Source organism: Triturus cristatus, chromosome 4_2 (assembly GCF_964204655.1).
Source record: "Triturus cristatus chromosome 4_2, aTriCri1.1, whole genome shotgun sequence".
Classification (NCBI taxonomy): Eukaryota; Metazoa; Chordata; class Amphibia; order Caudata; family Salamandridae; genus Triturus; species Triturus cristatus.
In genome coordinates, this window is record NC_140586.1 from 720,775,505 (window position 1) to 720,796,018 (window position 20,514).

The following is a 20,514-nucleotide window of genomic DNA, read 5'->3' on the forward strand; positions in this document are numbered from 1 at the left end:
GGTTAATGGTTGACTGCAACAACCACAATCCTTGTCAGAGTGAGCTACAAAAGTCACGTAATTACATTAACCCTTTGGTATTTTGGCACAAAGGCCGCACGGCTTAACTCAGAGGAAATGTGTTAAGTGTTTATGCAGTACACCAACAGTAATAAAGTAACAAGCATTTACAATGCAATGGTCTCGGCATTGTTAAAGTTAGAGTTATTGGCATTGCTCATGACATTATTTTTGTTTATGTTTTTGTTTGTAAAACATTTAAAGAAACAGCATTGTTATTTACAATGTCAATAGCTTAATCACTCTCGAATGCGAGACCTATTGCATTTTCACCCACACAGAGCCACACACAAAGCCACCCACACACACAGAGCCACCCACAGAGCCACTCACATAGAACAACCCACACACAAATAGAGCCACCAACATACACCCAAATACAGGAGCAAGGACTGAAGGTCCCTTCGTTCTAAGTGAAGCAGACATTAATTTTAGAGATTGTTTTCTCAATCCCACGAAGCAGCAAACTCCTTTTAGGGGAGATGCCTCAACTGGTAACCTGCTCAGTCCCTAATGCTCAACATCTACCTACTAGGTAACCTATGGTGGACACCTCAGCTGTAACAAACTACATAAACAGGCATATATTTTTCCTGTGTGTAGATTTAGGCATTTTGGGAATTCACAAATTTTACTCGACACCTCCATCAGTCGCTGGTTTCCAGGTGTTCTGCCGTAAACTGTGAATCTGCAACTTTGCTGACGTAGGGGCTTTTCGGCATGTCCAGTTGTACCGAGTGGGAAACCCTCGTGGAGAAATACAACCATCCTTGTTCAATTTTAATTCTTATCACCCAGGATAAATATTTTTATATTTAAGGTAGGTTTGTAATCTGTATCCTTAAATTTGGGAGTTTGTGAGGGGTTCAACCCGTCCAGGGTATCCATGCAATGAAATGCCCACTTCCATCCCCTAGAAGGATTTACTCATGCAGCGATATTACACACGTGTGAATGGACTACATATGCTAGGCCCCCTTTGTGAATTGCTCAAACTAGTCAAACGAGCCCTTGGTGCACGGAAGTTGAACTTGCACAGATGGCTTTGTGAATCGTCCCCCAGTGATGCTGCACTGGGAATGTCTATGGAGCCAGCGGTTAACCTGAACATCTGGCATGGAGCCGGCCCCCCTGAACCGACGTAGGGCTCCCCAACTGAAACCCATCCTCTCTCACACCCGCTGCCCCGCCCTGTGCATAGACATGGACGGAGGAGGCCCTCACAGGCCACCGTAGATTATCACACAAACAGGTCAGTTCACCGAGTTTATTCCCCCGCTGAAACAACTGTAATTAATTAGAATCGAGAAAGCCAGGCCCGACAGCCAGAGAGGCTGGGATTGGGAGATAATTACATACATCAGAGAATTGTGAGGTGGGGGCGGAAGTCTGCCCCCAGGGGTCGCGAGGTCCTCACATGATGGTCAGTTTGACTTGCAGATGGCTATGTCCCCCGTGATGAAGTGGTGAACCGTTGATGTGACCTGCAGTTAACCGGAAGGGGCAATTTCTCCGAAAGAAGCCATCACAGAGTTCACCAATAAAAACTCTCTCGCATTTGCTTGTGGTTAAAAAGTCATTTTATGTGAATGCCAGAGGCCTGCCGGTGTCCTGTATTTATGGATGTGATGTTGTAGTTTATTGGCCACGAACGAGGCCAGGACCTTTACTTGTCAGTGAACCATAACATTTAAATATGAAAATATATTAAGCGAGCATATATAGCTGCAGAGATTCCCCCCAGGTGGTGGGTCTTGGGGTGGCAGAGGAATGTCTCAAATCACTCACCCTCTGTCGGAATGGGCCCCTAACAGGGCTACTGCAATCGTGACATTCTGCGTCTGCAGTGTTTTCCGCATAGTTCTGGCTTTGCCACACTTGCCGCAGTATCCATATTCTCCAGAGTAATTAGCAGTTTGTGAAAAAGAGATTGTTTCTAGCTGAAACGTATCAAAAGTTAGCAAAAACACTGCCGTACAATAGTGAGCCGTTTGCATCAGTTATGAAGTCAGCATCCGGGTGCTGTTTGCCGCATATATTTGTTAAGCAGATACGGAGGTGAAACCTTTGCACAGACAACGTTAACATAAGAGAAAATAGTGAAGCAATACTGCCACAAAATGTGCTGCGTTCTGCGCCATAATTTGCCCTTTCTTACAGCAGAAAATCTCCAATTTTGTTGCATAATTTGATCCTCTCTTGCCGCATAATTCCAATGCACTGCCACTAGGCAGCAGAGGAACAAAAAGCAGACATAAGATACAAAAGTTATTAAGATAATAAACACATAAATCAAAACAAAAAGACCGGAAAACTATGTTTTGTGATATTAACTTTATGGACGCTCTGAATGTATAAAGGAGTGACACTGAGTGGAACATTGAAAAACCCAACCTGTCAATCAGGAAATATTTCCCTTTGTGATTCAGACCGCATACATATATCAAATCCTCACGTTAAGTTGGCTTCTAAGTGCCGCTGTGAAAGGGCCACACACACGGCTGGCTGAGGTCCGGGGTCCAAGCTCCAGCCGGCTCACAGGGCTGGATGCTGAGACGCCCACCCGTCAGATACTGGTCTTGCCCGCGGCGTGAGGTCCAGCCGCCTGGCACTGCCCTGGTGAAGTCTGCCAGGCCAGCTCGCGCTGGTGATGACACATGTGCCCACACTCTGAGCAGATGCCACCCTTTAATTGACAGCAAACGGGCTTCGCCTTCGCGAACTGCAAAATAATGCGAGAGGCTCCATTAATTGGACAATGACGGATCATAAAAAATCCCCTCTCAGATTTCATCCACTAATTAGCAGAGACGGCTCTGTGTCTGGCTGGTGACTCTCTGAGCAGGAAGTGTCTTCAGAACAAAGCGCGCGCGAGGCGCAGTGACATGAAGTCACCACCTGCTTGTGACGGGTAATGCGAGCCTTTGCACAAAAGCAATTAGGTGCACGTGCACAATCTGACACACAGATGGAAATGTGCAACTCTGTCTGCCAGGGCACCCGGCCACCAGTGCCTGTGGCCTAGCCTGAGAGGGAGGGGCGTGCAAATGGCAAAACATTTTTTTTTTGCAAAGTTTAGTCAAATTTGGCAAAAATGACTTGAAACTGTGAAATGTATTCAAATTCACTTACCACTAAATCCTCAAAACGTTCGAAAGACTAAGGGTAAACTCAACACAAGGAAATGTCAAACCACCCCAAACAAACCACGAATGTGTGTAACACCGCCGCCTTTCTCCGAGGTCAAGCAGAAATGCCTCGGAGAAACGCAGCGGCGTTTTCGGATTCGGGGGCGTGTTTTTCTTTCTCTCCTCTTGCCATTGGCTGGAATGTTTACATTCCAGAGGAGAGAAAGAATCGCAAAAAACACGCCCAAATCCGAAAAAGACTGGGCTTGTTTGGAGAGACAATGCTCTTCTCCAATGGCTGACCAGTATTTCAGAGGCCAGCCAATGGAGAAGAGGAGAGAAGAGAGGCGGGTTCAAGACCCACTTCTCAAACTCATTAAATCTCGCGAGCGAGACTGCGCAAGCGCAGCCTTCGCTAGCCGAGACTGCGCAAGCGCAGCCTTCGCTAGCCGAGACCTAAAAACAACACAAGAAAAATCCCAAACCAATTTAGAAAAAGTAATTTTTAATAAATACAAAGATACCAGAATGACAAAAAAATCCAATCCGGCGAACCGAGGAATTTTCAATTTTAAAGTTTTTAGAGAAAACAACACCAAAAAGCACAAAGCACCACCCGCAGTCATCGGGTCCGGCTAGACTGGGGAAAGTTAGAAGTTCAGGCTGCCGTGATGAGCACGGGTTGGATAAAGGTACCTGGTTGGTCCTGCTAAAAAGTTACCTTCGAGTCTCAGGCAAAGAGTTCCTTTCTCATGGGAGGCGGTTACAAGAAAGAGGTTTTCGGTGCAAAGAGCAGATTGAGTGTCGCAGACAGTCATAGTTACAGCACATAGATCATGTCCTCGTTTGACTTTCATACTGGCAGTCACTGCGGGCTGTGTTCGCTGTAGTGCTAAGACAGGTGTGTGGAATTTGTATCGCCCAACTCCCTGGACATGAGGAGTCCTGTTGCGGACAAGAGATTTTATGGTCTACACACAGGCATTCTCTTTTGCTCTCGTGCACCTAATACAGTCACAAGTCAGTTATTTCAGATCAAGCTATGTCTAGATGCAGCAGTGAGCAATTTTGTGCTTGCAGATATCAGGGAGGTGGAAATGGACATTGTTGTCGCCAGCACCGGTGATGGGGGGGGAGATTATGACCCTTGTTTGCAAGGAACAGTTAGAAAAACCTAGAAGATCTCCTGTCGCACGCGGTCTGGACCAATCAAAAAAAAGTCAGGAGAGAAAATATAAAGAGGATCCTGATTACTTTTGATGTCCGAACTGGCGCAACGATGAGCGGAGAGTAGGCAATGCAAAATTCAGTGCAAGCGACTCTTAATCTGTAAAATCGTCAACGTGGCTCCAACAGTGTTCACGGGCGGCCAGATTGACTGCTGCGAAGCAGCAGTGATAAACTGATGTGCTGTAGGCTGAGAGGGGGCCTCTTTAGCACAGCTGCAGCATAACAGAGGCTGGGTTCATAAATGTGACATGCCCCTTGTAGGAAGGGTGGTTTCAAGACGGAGGCATTTACTGAGATCAGAAAAACAACACCATATTAGACAAGTGGGCAACGGGTCCCCACCTCACAAGGTTAGCTGAGAGGTAGGCAGTGAGCGCCAAAGTGGGAGGCGTTTCCAAATACTCAAGGTTCCTTTTACTGCTTTGTCTCAAAGGCATTTGCTTCAGAGTGCAGGTTTCCCTTAGAAAGAGTACAAGTCCTTCTTGTCTTCACTGGTTGGTGGTATGCCTTGCCCCAAGCTGCCCATTCCTTCTACTTCTTCTCTTCCCCAGTTTCCTGGCCTCATACAATTCTATTCCTAGTCAAGTAACCGATCAGCTATTACACTTTGGGCCTTACCATGCATGACCTGCTTACCTTGAGCCCGAGCCTAGACTAACGTCGACTGTCAGACTTCCACAGCCAAACCGTAGCAGTCTTACCTGTTCACAGGTATCTGGATACTTTTCTCCCAATATCTCTTCCACTTTATGCAAGATGCCTCGTGCTTTTCTCGGATGCCCTCCATATTTGCAGCGTATCATTCAGCTGCTTTTGCCCAACACCATCGTTTCCTCTTACTACTCACTGAACTTTTACCAGCTCAACCACATTCTACAGTCCTGCATCCTAGCATTTCCTGAGATCTCCCTTATTAACCATTACTTGTTCTTGCTATTGTAGTGCTTCACGCATTACTTGTGCTCTTTTGAAGCATTTATAAATAACAGACTAACACTGCTCAATCCAATGCTATTCATTGACCTTGGAAGAACGAAAGGTGTAGTCTGTCTAGCTTGGATTTCAATACCAGACCACACTGGTTGTTAAAAGGCAGTTGTATGCAGCAATCCATCTGGTCTACTTTCAGATTTAGCCTCTTTACTTTCCTTCTTTGACTCCGTAAGCCACAAACAGCAGCTTTGGAATGTCCCTTGGCTCTGGAATAGCCCTTTGTCCTCAAACGCACTCACAGGCTATCTCCAACTGTACGTAAACAACGAGAGAGGAAGGGAACAACACAACTACTCCCCTCAAGGGAATGAACTCAAAAACAACAAAGTCAGTGTGATATAAACAGGGCTACTTTGCATCAAAAGAGCATAGGTCTACAGGCTCAAAACAAACATATATGTTGTTGAGAGGAACAAGAACCTACAAAGATAATACAGGTTTTGTATAAAGCCCTCACTCGCCAACCTGGTTGGTGACATGCTTCATAATCGGGCTCCACTGGGTATGGCCGAATGCCATCCCAGTGTGCTGCAACGCCAGGTTACTGCGGAGCGGGGTTCGTGTGAGGTGACAGTGAATTTAAAAACTTCCAATTGAGTCAAAAAAGTGAATTTATTGGTTTTGCTAATTGGAAATATTAAAAAAGAGTGAAGGTCAAAAAAATAGAAGACCGGTTTCACTCAGTGGCGGTCAACATGTTTCTGCCTAAATGAATGTTCAACAGGCTTTCGTCAGGACCAGAGTGGGAGTGCAGAGTCCCGGTGGTGTGAGCGCGCTAAGGTTCACCCTACCGTGGACTACTGTGTGAAAAATATATACAGTGAAAAGTCCGCCAAGAGTTATCGTGGTGGAGAGAAACGAGTTTATTCTGGAATTAAAAAGACACACAAACAAAAGACAAAACATGAAAGAATTGTAAATGTTGATGGTCAACTCGTAATCAAACGCTGTAGAATCAAGCGGAAAGCTTGGTGCTCAAATGAAGAAGTGCCATTAACGTATACCTCAGGTGCAAGAATTGTGAAAACAGTGCACCTAAAAGTATTCGGATACAGGTGGGACGGGTATGCTCAGACGTGAGTCCTGTGCTCTCCATGCCACTGGAATCAAGCTATCCTGGCTGAAGAGGGGTGAAACCCCGAAACCGGTCCTAGGATGCTTGTTTCCAGTCCAGGGAGGACCTGGCCTTGCAGTTCGGGCTGGACTGTTCCTATTGGGCACAGGATCAAGACTGATTTGCATATGGCTGAGTCCAAACTGGAATGGCATGGTGAGCAAAGAAACTATGGATTTAGGCCCAGATCTCTGTACTGGGGTGAATGTATGACATTGATCTGCATTCTGTCCATCAATAGTTGATTTTGCACATGGGAGGTAGCGCATCGCTTCCTTACTGCGTGGGGAGTTGATGCTCGATTTCTTACTGCGTCCCGGTTACGTTGCGACGATCCGGTGCGACGCGACAAGATGGCGTATTTGATGTGGTGCGAAGTCTTGGATGCGATGCGATGCGTGCATGCCCGGCGGCAGTTCGGCAAAATCGGTGGCTTCTTGAGCCGCGACAGGCCCCGCAACACGCTCCTTCAGCGATGCGACGGCAACAGCTGTGGCGGCGACATGCTTCTTCCTCGTTGAGTCGTGCTTCCAGCTCCCAGCAACACGCAGTCTCCAGAGGTCCTAAAACAGCAGCAGGCACCTCTCTGCAGGCGGAATTCCCAGCAAGGGAATTCAGGGGAGCTGGTGGTGAAATCTTTGTATCCCTGAGACTTCAGAACAGGAGACAAGCTCAGCTTCAAGCCCATGGAGATCTTTCTCAAGATGATCAAATACACACAAAGTTCATCTCCTCCTTTCCTTGGCAATAAGTAAACACTGCAGGCCAACCCCAAACAGTAACCAGTGCAGGGACAGTCTCCTCCTTCAGCTTCCTTGGTTTGTCTCCTTGGCAAAGGTTTGTCTTGATTCCCAGAAGTGATCTAAAGTTCTGGGGTCTGGGCCCCTCTTTTTATACACACAAAGTATTTGTTCTCTGAAGGCAGAGAGTGTCTGTACCTAGTCAAAACAAGTTCTGTCCTCCCTGATGCAGCTTCCTGGCAGGAGGTGGAGACCGCATTGTTTAAAGCAGACCTTGCCCAGGTGGCTGAAAGGAAATCTGGTCCCCCTACTCTCTAGTCAACCGAGATCTATTCAGCCCAGCTCCTGACTCATCAGACTGCTGGGGCAAAAGCCCTCTCCAGCACCCCCCATCACTCACAAACCAGACATGTAATACACAAACATAGCAGTGGCATACTGGATGGTTAGACAAGAAAATACCTACTTTCTAAAAGTGGTATTTTCAAACACAGACTGTAAAAATCACACACTAAAAGATGTATTTTAACATTCTGAGTTCAGGCATACTAAACTCATTTTTCTACCTTGTTCCTGGGGTCAGTTAGGTTTATAAGATGTTATAATCAAACTGCCCATTCTGGGCTATGTGAACAGATAGCCTTGCAACAGTGAAAAACTAAATTGGCTGTAATTCACTATCAGGACATGCCATACACATCAGGGCATGTCCTACCTTTCACATACAATGTGCCCTGCCCACAGGAGTACCTTGGGCCTACCTTAGGGATGACTAACATGTAGAAAAGGGAAGGTTTAGGGACTGGCAAGTGGGTGCACTTGCCAAGTCGACATGGCAGTCCCAGACTACACACAGGCTCTGCGATGGCAGGCCTCAGCCACATTTTACAAGCTGCTTCTGTGGGTGGCACAACCAGTACTGAAAGCCCACCAGCAGCATTTGATTTACAGGCCCTGGGCACCCATGGTGCACTGTACTAGGGTCTGACAAGTAAATCAAATAGCCAATTATGGAGTCACTAATCCATTACAACAAATTACAATAGGGAGCACTTGCACTTTGGCACTGACCAGCAGTATAGGTAAAACGTATTAAATGAAATAAGTTAACCCAGTGTTAGTCAACGGGAGAGATAAGCCTTACAACACTGAAAATGACTTTAGGAGTTTTTCTCTACTAAGTCATATAAAACTTAAGTGCACATGCCCTGCTTCATAACTACAATGCACCTTCAGACTTGGCAAAAGCTTTATTTTGTCAAGTCGAAATGGCAGTCTAAAACTGCACTACAGGCTTGTGCTCTGTTCAATGACAGGCCTAATGCATGTTTTTAGATTACCCCTTTAGTGAGTGGCACATTAGGTTTTAGCAGCATTTAAGTTACAGGCCTTGGCTACAATAAAATTAAATGTGCTAATTAGGTGTAGGCCAATTTTCCCATATATGAAGGGGAAAGCACAAGCACTTTGGCACAGATTAGCAGTGGTAAAGTGCACAGAGTCCTAAGACCCAAAAAAAAAATTGGTAAACAGGAGGATGAAGGCAAAACACGTTATGCTGGCTTTTTGTACACATCAATAGGGTTGATAGTGATAGAGGTAGAGGCTTTAAGTTCCACAAATGCTACAATCTTTCTTAACTTTTATAAACCTTGTATCAAAACAATCCTCAAGGATATCAGGGTCTGCAAGTGCATAAAATAATAATGTTCCACTTTCTGTGATGTTGCTTTTTTCCTTTCAGATAATTAGTTTTAAAATTACATGTGAAAATGACTCCTATCCTATCATGTACATTTCCCCCCACTATTAATGTTCTGCTCGATTTTCCTGGCCTTCTTGTGTTAACAAGTGATTGAATGTGACTTCAGTCTCTTACCATTCAAGCCTAAGGGTTAGAGTAGTGAATGGAGCCTATTTACTAGGCACTTCGACATGATTCTGTGCTCTTCCCCATAGATCAGGGCTTGCACACATAGCCTAGGGGATAGATTCGTTAGTATTAGGGATAACCTGTCCTGTAGTGAGGGTATTTCATGGAGCCGTGCTGAATTCAGGCCTGGTAGGCCTCAAACGGGAGAGACTCCATCTTTCTTTCTGCTCCGGCAGCTTGGGATTCTTCTAGGTCAAGAGTAATGTTTTAGTTATGAGGTGTTATTCGCTTGGAGAGAACCGGTTCAGGCCGGCCCTTATCGAAGGATTGTATTTTTCTTCATGCCGAAGACACTACATCAGGCCGGCCGGCTGGGAACGTGTCCTTGGTACGGGGAGGTACAAGAATTTGGTGGGCGGCAGGTTACGGGCCGGAATTTTCCATGAGGAAATGCACCTCTATATTAGTGAAAGTCGGAGGCAGTTACATGTTCAGTCCGTAGGCGGCATCTAGCCGTTAGCAGTAAAGCTACTACTTATTCCAGGGAAGACAGACGCCATCTGGAAGGCGGAGAAGAACTGAGAGACAGATGCTTTCCTAACAGAATAGCCAGAGAGGAGAGAGTAGCCGATAAGGAAGAGGTCCCAGTGACTCGGAGAAGGGTGATTCCAGGCGAGCCGAGGCACAGACGAGAAGGGAGCCTAGATGACCACTGAGTGCAGGCTACATACTACCAAGGTGATGTCGACCCTTTCTTATTAGAGTGTACAATTTAATCTTTCACTTTTCTTTGCAGGTTATGTGTCATATCGTAATGTTATGTGATTGTGTATGCAATGAGTAATAAAGTATCCAGTTTGTAGTGAACCAACATGTGCTGCGTGTTCTTGTATAAGAGGGTAGCCTATTCTTCTAGTCAGCTGCGGCTACATGAACAGATGTTAACCCTGATCAGGTAAGTGGTAACTGAATAAGGGAAAGAGGAGCCCCTCACACCCGAGAACAGGCTATGCCCGAACTGGCAATCCTTGTGTGATCTGATGAATAGTGAGACTGATTCCCTCTTTGTATGTTATGGTGATCATAGGATGAACTGTCGTATGAGACTGCCGTCTAGGTAGAGAGGTCTGGATTCGTAGGGGATCGCGAGGCCGCCGATTGTGCTGATACTGTCGTATGGGCAGAGAGGTCTGGGTTCGTATGGGACCGCGAGGCCGCCACTTGTGATACTGTCGTATGGGCAGAGAGGTCTGGATTCGTAGGGGATCGCGAGGCCGCCGATTGTGCTGATACTGTCGTATGGGCAGAGAGGTCTGGGTTCGTATGGGACCGCGAGGCCGCCACTTGTGATACTGTCGTATGGGCACAGAGGTCTGGATTCGTAGGGGATCGCGAGGCCGCCGATTGTGCTGATACTGTCGTATGGGCAGAGAGGTCTGGGTTCGTATGGGACCGCGAGGCCGCCACTTGTGATACTGTCGTATGGGCAGAGAGGTCTGGATTCGTAGGGGATCGCGAGGCCGCCGATTGTGCTGATACTGTCGTATGGGCAGAGAGGTCTGGGTTCGTATGGGACCGCGAGGCCGCCACTTGTGATACTGTCGTATGGGCAGAGAGGTCTGGGTTCGTATGGGACCGCGAGGCCGCCACTTGTGATACTGTCGTATGGGCAGAAAGGTCTGGATCCGTATGGGATCACGAGGCCGCCGATTGTGAGATCTTGGTATGCATAGTAGGAATCCCCTGTCCTTAGATGATAGATATATGTGGTTGTAGAATTGTAAATAGGTTCTAGGGAGGGGGTAACGTTCTGGCTGGGTTAGTGAGGCTCTGATGAGCGAGTTCTATCTGATCCGAAAACCCAAGCAGAACAATTACACAAACACATATGAAACACTAAGTAAATGCAACCCCTGAGCAGCTAATATTCAAACACTGATATACGAGTACCAAAAGTTTTTTTTGTTTTTTCCTTTATTTTTCACATTTCATTTGATGTTCTTAATACACTTCATAGTCACTCCGGTAACTTCTGTAGTCAACACGCGTTTCGTCAGTTAGGTACATACACATCTGACTACGTCATGGCTGCTCTTGGGTTGGCACTTTGGAACTGGTTAAGCTCATAAAAACCTTTTTTAACCCAGCCTTGCAAAGAATGCCTTGTCTTTATCCATTTACTTTTTTCATATCTGTACCCAGATTCATATATATATATATAAAATCTACTGGCGGTCGCCAGTAGATAGTTATAGTTAGGACCGTGTTTCCATAGGAAATCCGCAACATTCTATTTGGAATAACTTTGGCGCCGGTCGACGAATCCTCGCGAAATTTTCAAAACTAATGGGGCGCTACGCTCCGCTCCTACCCTGAAATTCTCGGGGGGATTCGTAAAGCGGGGGCTGAGAAAAAAGGGGGTCCCAAAACGCGTTTTCCCCATGCATTTTTCCATAGGACCTTTAGACACAGCTACAGCCCGAACGGCTGAACAGAATTACTTGAAATTTGGCAGAGAGGTAGTCCTCAGGTCAAGGATGTGCCTTTTGTAAGTCTGGTGTAAATCTGTTCAGTAGGTCCTGAGAAAATAGCATTTAAATCAATATATATATCTGTAAGCGCGCTCCGTGCGCTTACCGTAAGCTTACCGTACGCGTACGGTGCCGTGCGCGAGCTCAATTCTGATTGGTGGTTACATGACTGTAAACATTCGAATCGGTCGAAATCAGGAAGTGTCGGCCGCCATTTTCTGTCTCTCGCACTGAGAAACAAAGGTGGGGAACGTGAAACGGGGGCAACGAAGAGAGTTGCAGACCCCCTAGTGTTTGTCAGGGAGTCCAAGAAGGACCCAAAAGTACGAAAAATAAATGTAATAATTTTTTTTAAAAATCGCGGGGTACGCGTACGGTAAGCTTACCGTACACGCACGGCAAACACAAAAAAATAAAATAAAATAAAGTAGTAACAATCACATTTATTAAATAAATTAAAGGACCCACAAGGGAGAAAAAAACAAATGTTACTGCGTAAAAAAAGGCGAGGCGCGCACGGCATGGACTGCGCAACGTGGGCGCTCGGTGCGCGAAGCGCACCGAGCGACCACAGCGCGAAGCGCACCGTGCGCGCAGGGTGTGCGCATAGTGAAAAACCAGAAAAATAAATACATAACTTAGCATTTAAAAAAACTTACAAATTCACTGAAAAAACCATAGGTTTCACACACGTTATAGTTAGGAATTATCATTTACAAAACCTTGCAAATTCACTTAAAAAAACCATAGGTTTCACACATGTTATAGTTAGCTGTACATTTCACTCGTAAAAAACAAATGAAATTCCACGTTATAGTTAGATCAGGTAACTATAACTTGCGCGATCGCAATCCACAATGTGTAATTTCAGATGTCATCATTGATGTCATGAGTGATGTCACTGACCATGTCATGAGTGATGTACTATGTGACGTCATCAGCAGTTTATTGTGGGCGCGCAAGTTATAGTTACCTGATCTAACTATAACGTGGAATTTCATTGGTTTTTTACGAGTGAAATGTACAGCTAACTATAACTTGTGTGAAACCTATGGTTTTTTAAGTGAATTTGCAAGGTTTTTTAAATGCTAATTCCTAACTATAACGTGTGTGAAACCTATGGTTTTTTCAGTGAATTTGTACGGTTTTTTAAATGCTAACTTATGTATTTATTTTTAATTTTTGCGCGCTCGGTGCGCTTCGCGCACCGTGCGCGCGCTGTGGGCACTTCGTTGCCCCCTTTTCATGTTATCAACCTTTGTTTTTCAGTGCGAGAGACAGAAAATGGCGGCCGATACTTCCTGGTTTCGACCGATTCGAATGTTTACTTTGATCTATCAACCAATCAGAATCGCGCTCGCACACGGCACCGTACGCGTACGGTAAGCTTACCGTAAGCGCTCGGAGCGCGCCCACAGATATATATATATTGATTTAAATGCTATTTTCTCAGGAAATACTGAACAAATTTACACGAGACCTTCAAAAGCCACATCCCTGACCTGAGGGCTACCTCTCTGCCAAATTTCACATAATTCTGTTCAGCCGTTCGGGCTGTAGCTCGGACTAAAGGTCCTATGGGAAAATGCATGGGGAAAACGCGTTTTGGGAACCCCTTTTTTCTCAGCCCCCGCTTGACGAATCCCCCCCGAGACTTTCAGGGTAGGAGCGGAGCGTCCCATTAGTTTTGAAAAATTTGCGAGGATTCGTCAACCGGCGCCAAAGTTATTCCAAATAGAATTTTCAGATTTCCTATGGAAACACGGTCCTAACTATAACTATCTACTGGCAACCGCCAGTAGATTATATATATATATATATATATATATATAAAAAATTCTTGTGGCTGTCTCACCAGGATCCACTTTGGATCCACTCATTTATTTGTTTTCTACACCATGAAGGTACATTTTCTGAAAGGTCATCCTGCATATTTTGTGCTGCTTATATATGATTGGTCTTTGACATATATATGATTTTTATCATCATTTCTAGGAATTATTATTCCTTATTTTGATACTATGTATCTCTTTAGTGGTGTTCCTTCGTCCTTCTTCCCCCCTCCCCCTTCCCTTCCCCGCGTTGCCTTCCCATTTTCTTGCTGAAGATATCAATATTGCGGATATTCCTCACATAATTAAACGCATGTTAGGAATACAAGATGGCCCCCATGTTATTTAGAATAGTCGATAATCCACGTAGTCCTCTTTCTAGCTTTAGTCTTTGCCGAGCGATAGTGCCCGATTGGCCCGCCGGCTCCCGGAAATGGTTAATAACGCGAGTATACCTTCTAGTGAACTGCTATTTACTCGAGGATGGCGTTTCCGCACGGAGTTGCCGAGTCTTCAGACGGATGCATTTAAAGTCTGCCCACATATCCAGGTAAGCTTCAACTCGACTTGCCAGGATTCATTAATTCTGTCGTACGCCAGCCTTGGGGTTAGCTTTCCTTGATGAGACCTCGATTTATCTATTTTTCAGATGACTCCCTTACTGGTCTAAAGATTGTATCTGGCCACTATTGAATAAATCCTCTTTCCTTATGCCTTGGCACCTGTTTGCTCATTTATATTACCGCAGTATCTCCTGGATCATTGTATACTGCCCAGTTGTAACACTGTTGTCACCCTTCCTGACGGAAATAGACGGCCGTTTTATCGTATATCTCTGGGTGTTCGGACATAGTAGAATATTATCTTTTGATAGCATGTAGCCTCTTACCTCTAGATGGGCTACAAGTACTTCCCTGGTTGTCCTCCGTGAGGATCAAGTAGACGGCGGCATAACCGATCAAGTCTGCTTCTATCACTATTTTTTCTAACTTACTTACTGCCACTTATTCACAATTGTGCACCTTCCTTGTCGTTATCCAGATACCGAATCGTGCCCGGAGTTGAATATCCACATTCAGTCTCTATCACTGACCAATCAAACTATTCGAGATCACTTTAAGCACGATTACGTCCGCCTTCTGGACCCACTTGATCCTTTTCTTCAGGATACAAATACAGTGGATTTCGATAGGTAGGTGTTTTTGCGCCTTTACTACTAACACATGCACCCTATATTTAACTGGGTTCACAAGTGCAGTAATTATTCTGTTTCTCTCCCTTTTTAACATCCAGCTCCCCTGATTTTGCTCCTTAGAATTAACTAAGGCGATTTCTCAGTTCCTGAAGTCACCACTAGCCCTGAGTGGCATTTGCCATCTCTTGATCATCCTAAAAGAATCCTACTGCCAGGTATCCCATGGCACTATATATGAGAATGCCCCTTTGTTGGAGACGGGGGACAATTTGTCTCACACATCTTTTTGTCTTTTTTTGTTGTTTTTTTATCACGCTAATTGGGTGTTTTCTTATTCTTTTTCATTTTTTCTGAACTCTTTTTCATTATTTTCTTTGGTGCCATATCTTATCCTGTTGAACTATACGGCTTTGAGGACTATACACGACTCACTGTTCATTCACTATATCGTTTCGTGTGATAAATTATCTTTATACACCATTTTAATTTTTTCTTTGGTATTACATATCTATAGCGCAGTCTATTCCAGTTACTCAGTAGATTATATCCATCATACGTATGAGCCTTGTCCTTTGTGGCAGACCTGAATTGAGAAATTAACCTGTTGAGATTTGAATTGAGAAATCAAGTTGTTGAATATTGAATTGTTGACTTTGAATGTACAAACTCTATTTTGAAAATTGTCCATATAATTTTTTTTTTTTTATGATTGTAGGTGTGCTTGTCCCACACTATTGATCCATCCTCGCCCTGATGAAGGTGTAGCCCCGGCTGGGGATTGACACCGAAAGGCGTGTTGGCGTTTAACGCTACCGGGTAGCTGAAACTTCACTACCCATTCATTGTGGATGCCTACTGCCACTGTGTTATTCAATTAATATATGGCAGAGTCATTATGTTGATGTCTTTTTTATCTCATGAATATAATTTGTGTGTTTTTGATATATAGAATGATGTTGTTGCGGAATGTATGATAGTATGATTGCTGTTTTTGAATGAGATGTGTGGGACAGAAATATTATACTCAGGTGAATTATGGAATGATGTTTTGTAATACACCGATGTATACATGATATAATGGGTTGAAAAATACAGAAAAATAAATGTAACTGATCAGTTTGATTAAATCTCACCTGTTTTGGACTTTTGTTTGTCTCAATTCTTGTTGTCGCTCTGCCACGCTGGGTGGCCATTATTATTAGGACCCGAACTAGGGCCTTTCTTTAATTACCTTTGCAGGCATTTTGTTTGTTGGTTGCTTCGTCATGGCTGCTGTCACCAAACATCGGTTTTACAACAGGCAGAACGTAAACGGTCAAACACAAGTTCTTCAGTATTTCTATGATAAGCTTATAATCAGCTCCCCTTTTTATCGTATAGTGTGCTCCATAAGCCAGGATATCACTTGCCTGTATCTTGTTATCACATCCAAAAGGAGAGTACTCCAGCCATGTGTGTGTAACGGAGTGGTAAAAACACTTGCTGCAATTGAATGCAGAACGGTTAGATACCTAAACACGATGGAGAGTTCCATCTCTTAGGCCCGTTATATTCTAAAGAAACGTACCTTTCTTCACTTCACCATTGCTTCAAACTTGTAAACCAACATAATGAGACCACAGACCCCATCAGTTCGTGCAATCTGACTTCAGGGGGTTCCAATAGCTGTTCTTTACTACGATCCTCATGCATACATTTAAAGATGAGCAGCTTCGTTATACCATTGTTCACATTTTGCACACGAGTTGGAGACACAAGTTGCTGCTTTTCCAGCTCGAACCAATCCAGGTAGCAATTCAGAAAACTGGCTGATTTAGTGATCTGGTAAGTGTACTTTTATTCAGAAACTGTAAACTCTGGGACTGGCATCACAGAAAACATTTTATAACGAAGGACATCAATTTTGTTTAAGTAAAATGTATCTGAACAATAGTCATTTCAGCATATTGGCACAGTTTATATTGTTGACTTTGCAGCTATACCTCAGTGTAGTCACAGAGAATCACATATTCTGGTTCCCACAGCATAGCTCCAGTTTGAGACACTGAGCCCAGAACAACGTACCTTTTTTTGGCCATGGACCACGCAGTAGTCTGGGGGATTTCCATCGTCTGTGACACGTCGTACCTTTTATATTCTGTGGCAAGTTACTAGCTTACTCAGTAGTATCTCTATCATGTCACATGAAATGTGTTTTTCAATATGAACTGAACCATGACTCCAGCTTGTAATTATTCTTATTTTCATACTTTAACACATGCAAGAATGTTGATTTTAACAAGTAACCGCTGACAATGCAGTCTAGCAATCATAGGGTATATTAGATTTTGGTTTTCAGTCGAAAACATTGACACAGCTGTATTTCCTTGAAGGAAATGCAATTTTCAGCGTCATAAACATGAAGCGATTAGGTTTTCAAAGTATAAAACAATTTTAAATGTAGCTAAAGACAGCTTTAAAAGTGTGCCGCAGCATGTCTTGAATATCCAACATAGAGGGGCTTTAGGTCAGCCCTTTGAAGAAAGTGTTATTCACAGCAGGCCAAAGCAGTGTTTCATTTTCATCGTTGCACATTTGTAACTCCATGTGTTTTTGCTCCTAAATGTAATGCCAAAGTGCTGCATAGTTTTCCCAAGGATGAATTTACTTCTAAACGGGATTTATGTTCTTAGATGTTTTCCAAACTCATTTTTTGGATCTTCAGTGTAACACCCTAAGAGGAACAGGTATGCCCAAAAGTGAGTCCCATACACACCATGACACTTTAACCAAGCTATAGCTGTCTGACGAGACCTCATAAGAGTGAAACCAGTCCCAAGCTGCTTGTGTTCTGGTTCAGGAAGAACCTGGCCTGGAGGTTTGGGCTAGCCTCTTCCCATTGGAGCAGGGTCAAAACTGATTTACATATGTTGGGGTCTAAACTGAGGTGGCATGGTGTGCAAAATAATGATGGACTGTGATGCGTTCCTGAGCAATTACCAGTAGCGGTGATTAATTCAAGCATTCCATCCATCACTTCTTTGTATACTTCAGGATAATATACCAAAGGTGAGTCTGCCTTTTCAACCCAATGAGCATCAAAACTGATGCACACCTTTAACATCTAAACTGGTATCTTACTACTGGATTTTCTCTGTGTACTGACTGATCTGTTTCTCCCCGCATCCTCCATGTCTCGCCATTACCCCCCGGTTTCCCACTCTTCAAGATGCTGCTATTTCATTCTTTTTGTGAGACCAAACCTAAAACAAATGGCACTTCATATCTTAGCAGAGTTAAAGGATGCATGCAACAGCACCTCCGATCACATTTTTCTTAGCCTTTCCAACACTACACGCTGATAGCACAAATACAAAGTCTTAATGTACAACCTGGAAACCTTACCCAGTGACAATTACAAGTCTCAAGACTACGCTCCTTTAAAATTACCAAACTTGTTTAAAACTCAGGCCACAACTTTATGGCGTATTACACTATTCTTCTTCTCTTAAGAATCAAATACCATAAAAATCCACTAGGAGGGATCAATACCTGTGTCATATTTGCACAAACAGAAATATGGGCTGTACATCACCCTGAATGAAAATGGGAAGGCAATGATGCAATCCTCTGAAATCGACCTTCATATCTTCGCTGTTTTATTATATCATGAAGGCCCTAAAGCTTCTCCATAGGCTGGGGATGTTCACACTGATATCATGCCTAGCACCGCCAACTATGACACGTCTGGCTCTTACTTTTTCCACCCCCGACACACTCATTTCCCTAACATTATTCAAACACTTCTCCGAGGATAGAACCACACAGTATATACTGTCAGCATAAATCAAGGTAGTCTGAACCATAACTTGGATCAAAGCTTCTCAGGTATGGAAACAGATCGAAAAAACAGATCATTGATAATCACTATAATGAAGAATGATTTGAAACTTGAAAAAAACTTCCCTTTTTACAAAGTCACAGGATGTTATCAATTAAGTAAAAGTAAATACACAGCGGGCAGCAGAGACGAAGAGAGAAAGGTTTTGTGTGGAAAAATAATTGCTGAGTTACAGGGCATTGTATTACTTGAGCGACCGTGCTCAAATTAGTATAGTGCAACGGTAAGGCATTTATACACTGAAAGATCCTGGCAAACATTATCGGCTAAATGTAGTGCCCCGGCGCGTGCAAATAATAATAGGTGAGAGTTATCTTGAAATCTAAGATCTCTGGTTTGAACTGATTTGTTAACTGCAAACCTTCGATGTCCACTGTAATAATACTTACTTCCCAGCTGGTAAACAATAAACAAGAATTTGAAACTGGGAGTTATTTTTTATATCAGTTTAATAAGATGTTCCATATGTATACGGAGATAACGCTATTGGTACCAATCTACATATATAAACAAAACCATTTGAACGATTTTGACTATACACTTTATCTCGCCGCCCAGCTAGGGCTCTAGCCCATGTGATTAATGCCGCAGTAAGTTCTATTTACAGATAAGAACTCGTCGTTTCACAATATGCACCAAGGCGTTTTTGCTTTCGGTTACATAACGAGACCTTAGGAGCTAGAACATGAGCCAGGCTTTCCACCCCCACACTGCCTCGAAGTGACGTCAGTTCGATCACTCGAAGAGGACCTAAACTCCAAACAAGAAAGGCGTGGCACTAAAGCGGGTACACAAAGGTCGATCAACGTGTGTAAGAATGTGTTGCTGTCAGCGGTCTTGTGTTTTATGTGTTTATAAGTCGTGTGTAATGTTTACGATGAGTACCTCCCACTCAGGTTTACATGATGTGCTGCTTGTACACGGTACTGTATTTAGACACCTCCCCTTTCCGTGCCAGCGTGAAGTGCCGTTTCACACGACAACAGTACCCTCACCTTCCCCAATTCGCTCTGGTCGTTGCCGGCACTTACCATGGACTCTGCGCCGCAGCCCCGCGGGCCCGTCGCCCCACTGCCGCTGCGTAGGTAATAAGGACCGCCGCCCGGTCCGGTGTTCGAACAGTTTCCCCGTGTACCCAGGAAGCGATGCACCGGCGAGTGACCTAGCAACAGGCGTCAGCGCATCTCAGCCTCGCCGGGAGAGGCGGAGCGCCGCTAGCGTCTCCCCGTCACGCGCAGCCAGGAAGGAACGAAGCCACCGTGTACCCGCCGCCGCTCCCCGAAGACCGGGGGATTCCCGGGGATCGCTAACGTAAACACAGGCGAGACACTGACAAACAGCTGCTCTACCGGACCTGGAAGTGATTCCTCCTCGTTCCCGGCGCAGCACCGCCCTCGCCGAGCTCTTAAAGAGGCACAGGCCAGGCATAACTGCAGCGGCCGTGGTGTGCTCAGGGGCCCTCGGGTGCCTGGCTGAGCCTATGGTTACAGCCTGGCCAGAGGTTTAGTCTTGTAACTGGTATTTTATATGGAGGCTAGTAAACAAAATTGGAGAAATAAAATCTTGTAAAAAAAAATGGAAAATCCTCAAGACTTTGTAAAAAATAGGAAAATAATCACCTAAAGCCCGCATTATTTGCCTCTTATTTGATCTAAAATCGGCAAAATAAGTCACAAGCGTTTTTAGAGCTGTCTAAACCGCTTCTAAACGAGTCTTTCAGCAAATAGAGAGGATCAAAGACAAAATTCTCTTTCAAGTACCGTGCTGCTGACCTATACTACAGTTCTCTCAAAAAATTTTAGGTCCACGGTCCAACTTTTAAAATGACACACTTTTGCGGCCCACCTAGCTAAGGGGCATGAGGAGGGTGATTTTTAGGTCTCGCCTGACCCAGCGCATGCGCTGGTCTGGCGAGACTTATTGAGAGGCCTCCAAAAA

General features: G+C 44.4%; 1 protein-coding gene across 2 annotated transcripts in view; it reads right to left on the bottom strand.

Moving 5' to 3' along the window:
• The window catches only part of LOC146834963 (protein zyg-11 homolog B), a 308,674-nt gene extending 288,647 nt beyond the window's left edge, over positions 1 to 20,027 (bottom strand). Inside the window, exon 1 of one of the 2 annotated variants that reach the window (XM_085602608.1) lies at positions 19,931 to 20,027. Coding sequence is in view for 1 of the 2 variants with exons in the window: in XM_085602607.1 (XP_085458733.1) it covers positions 19,608 to 19,610 (3 nt within the window). In the remaining variant the exon portion in view is untranslated. Of the gene's footprint in view, positions 1 to 19,607 lie in introns of both variants that reach the window. The other variant, XM_085602607.1, reaches the window with a different exon arrangement.
• Between the last annotated feature and the right edge of the window lie 487 nt (positions 20,028 to 20,514).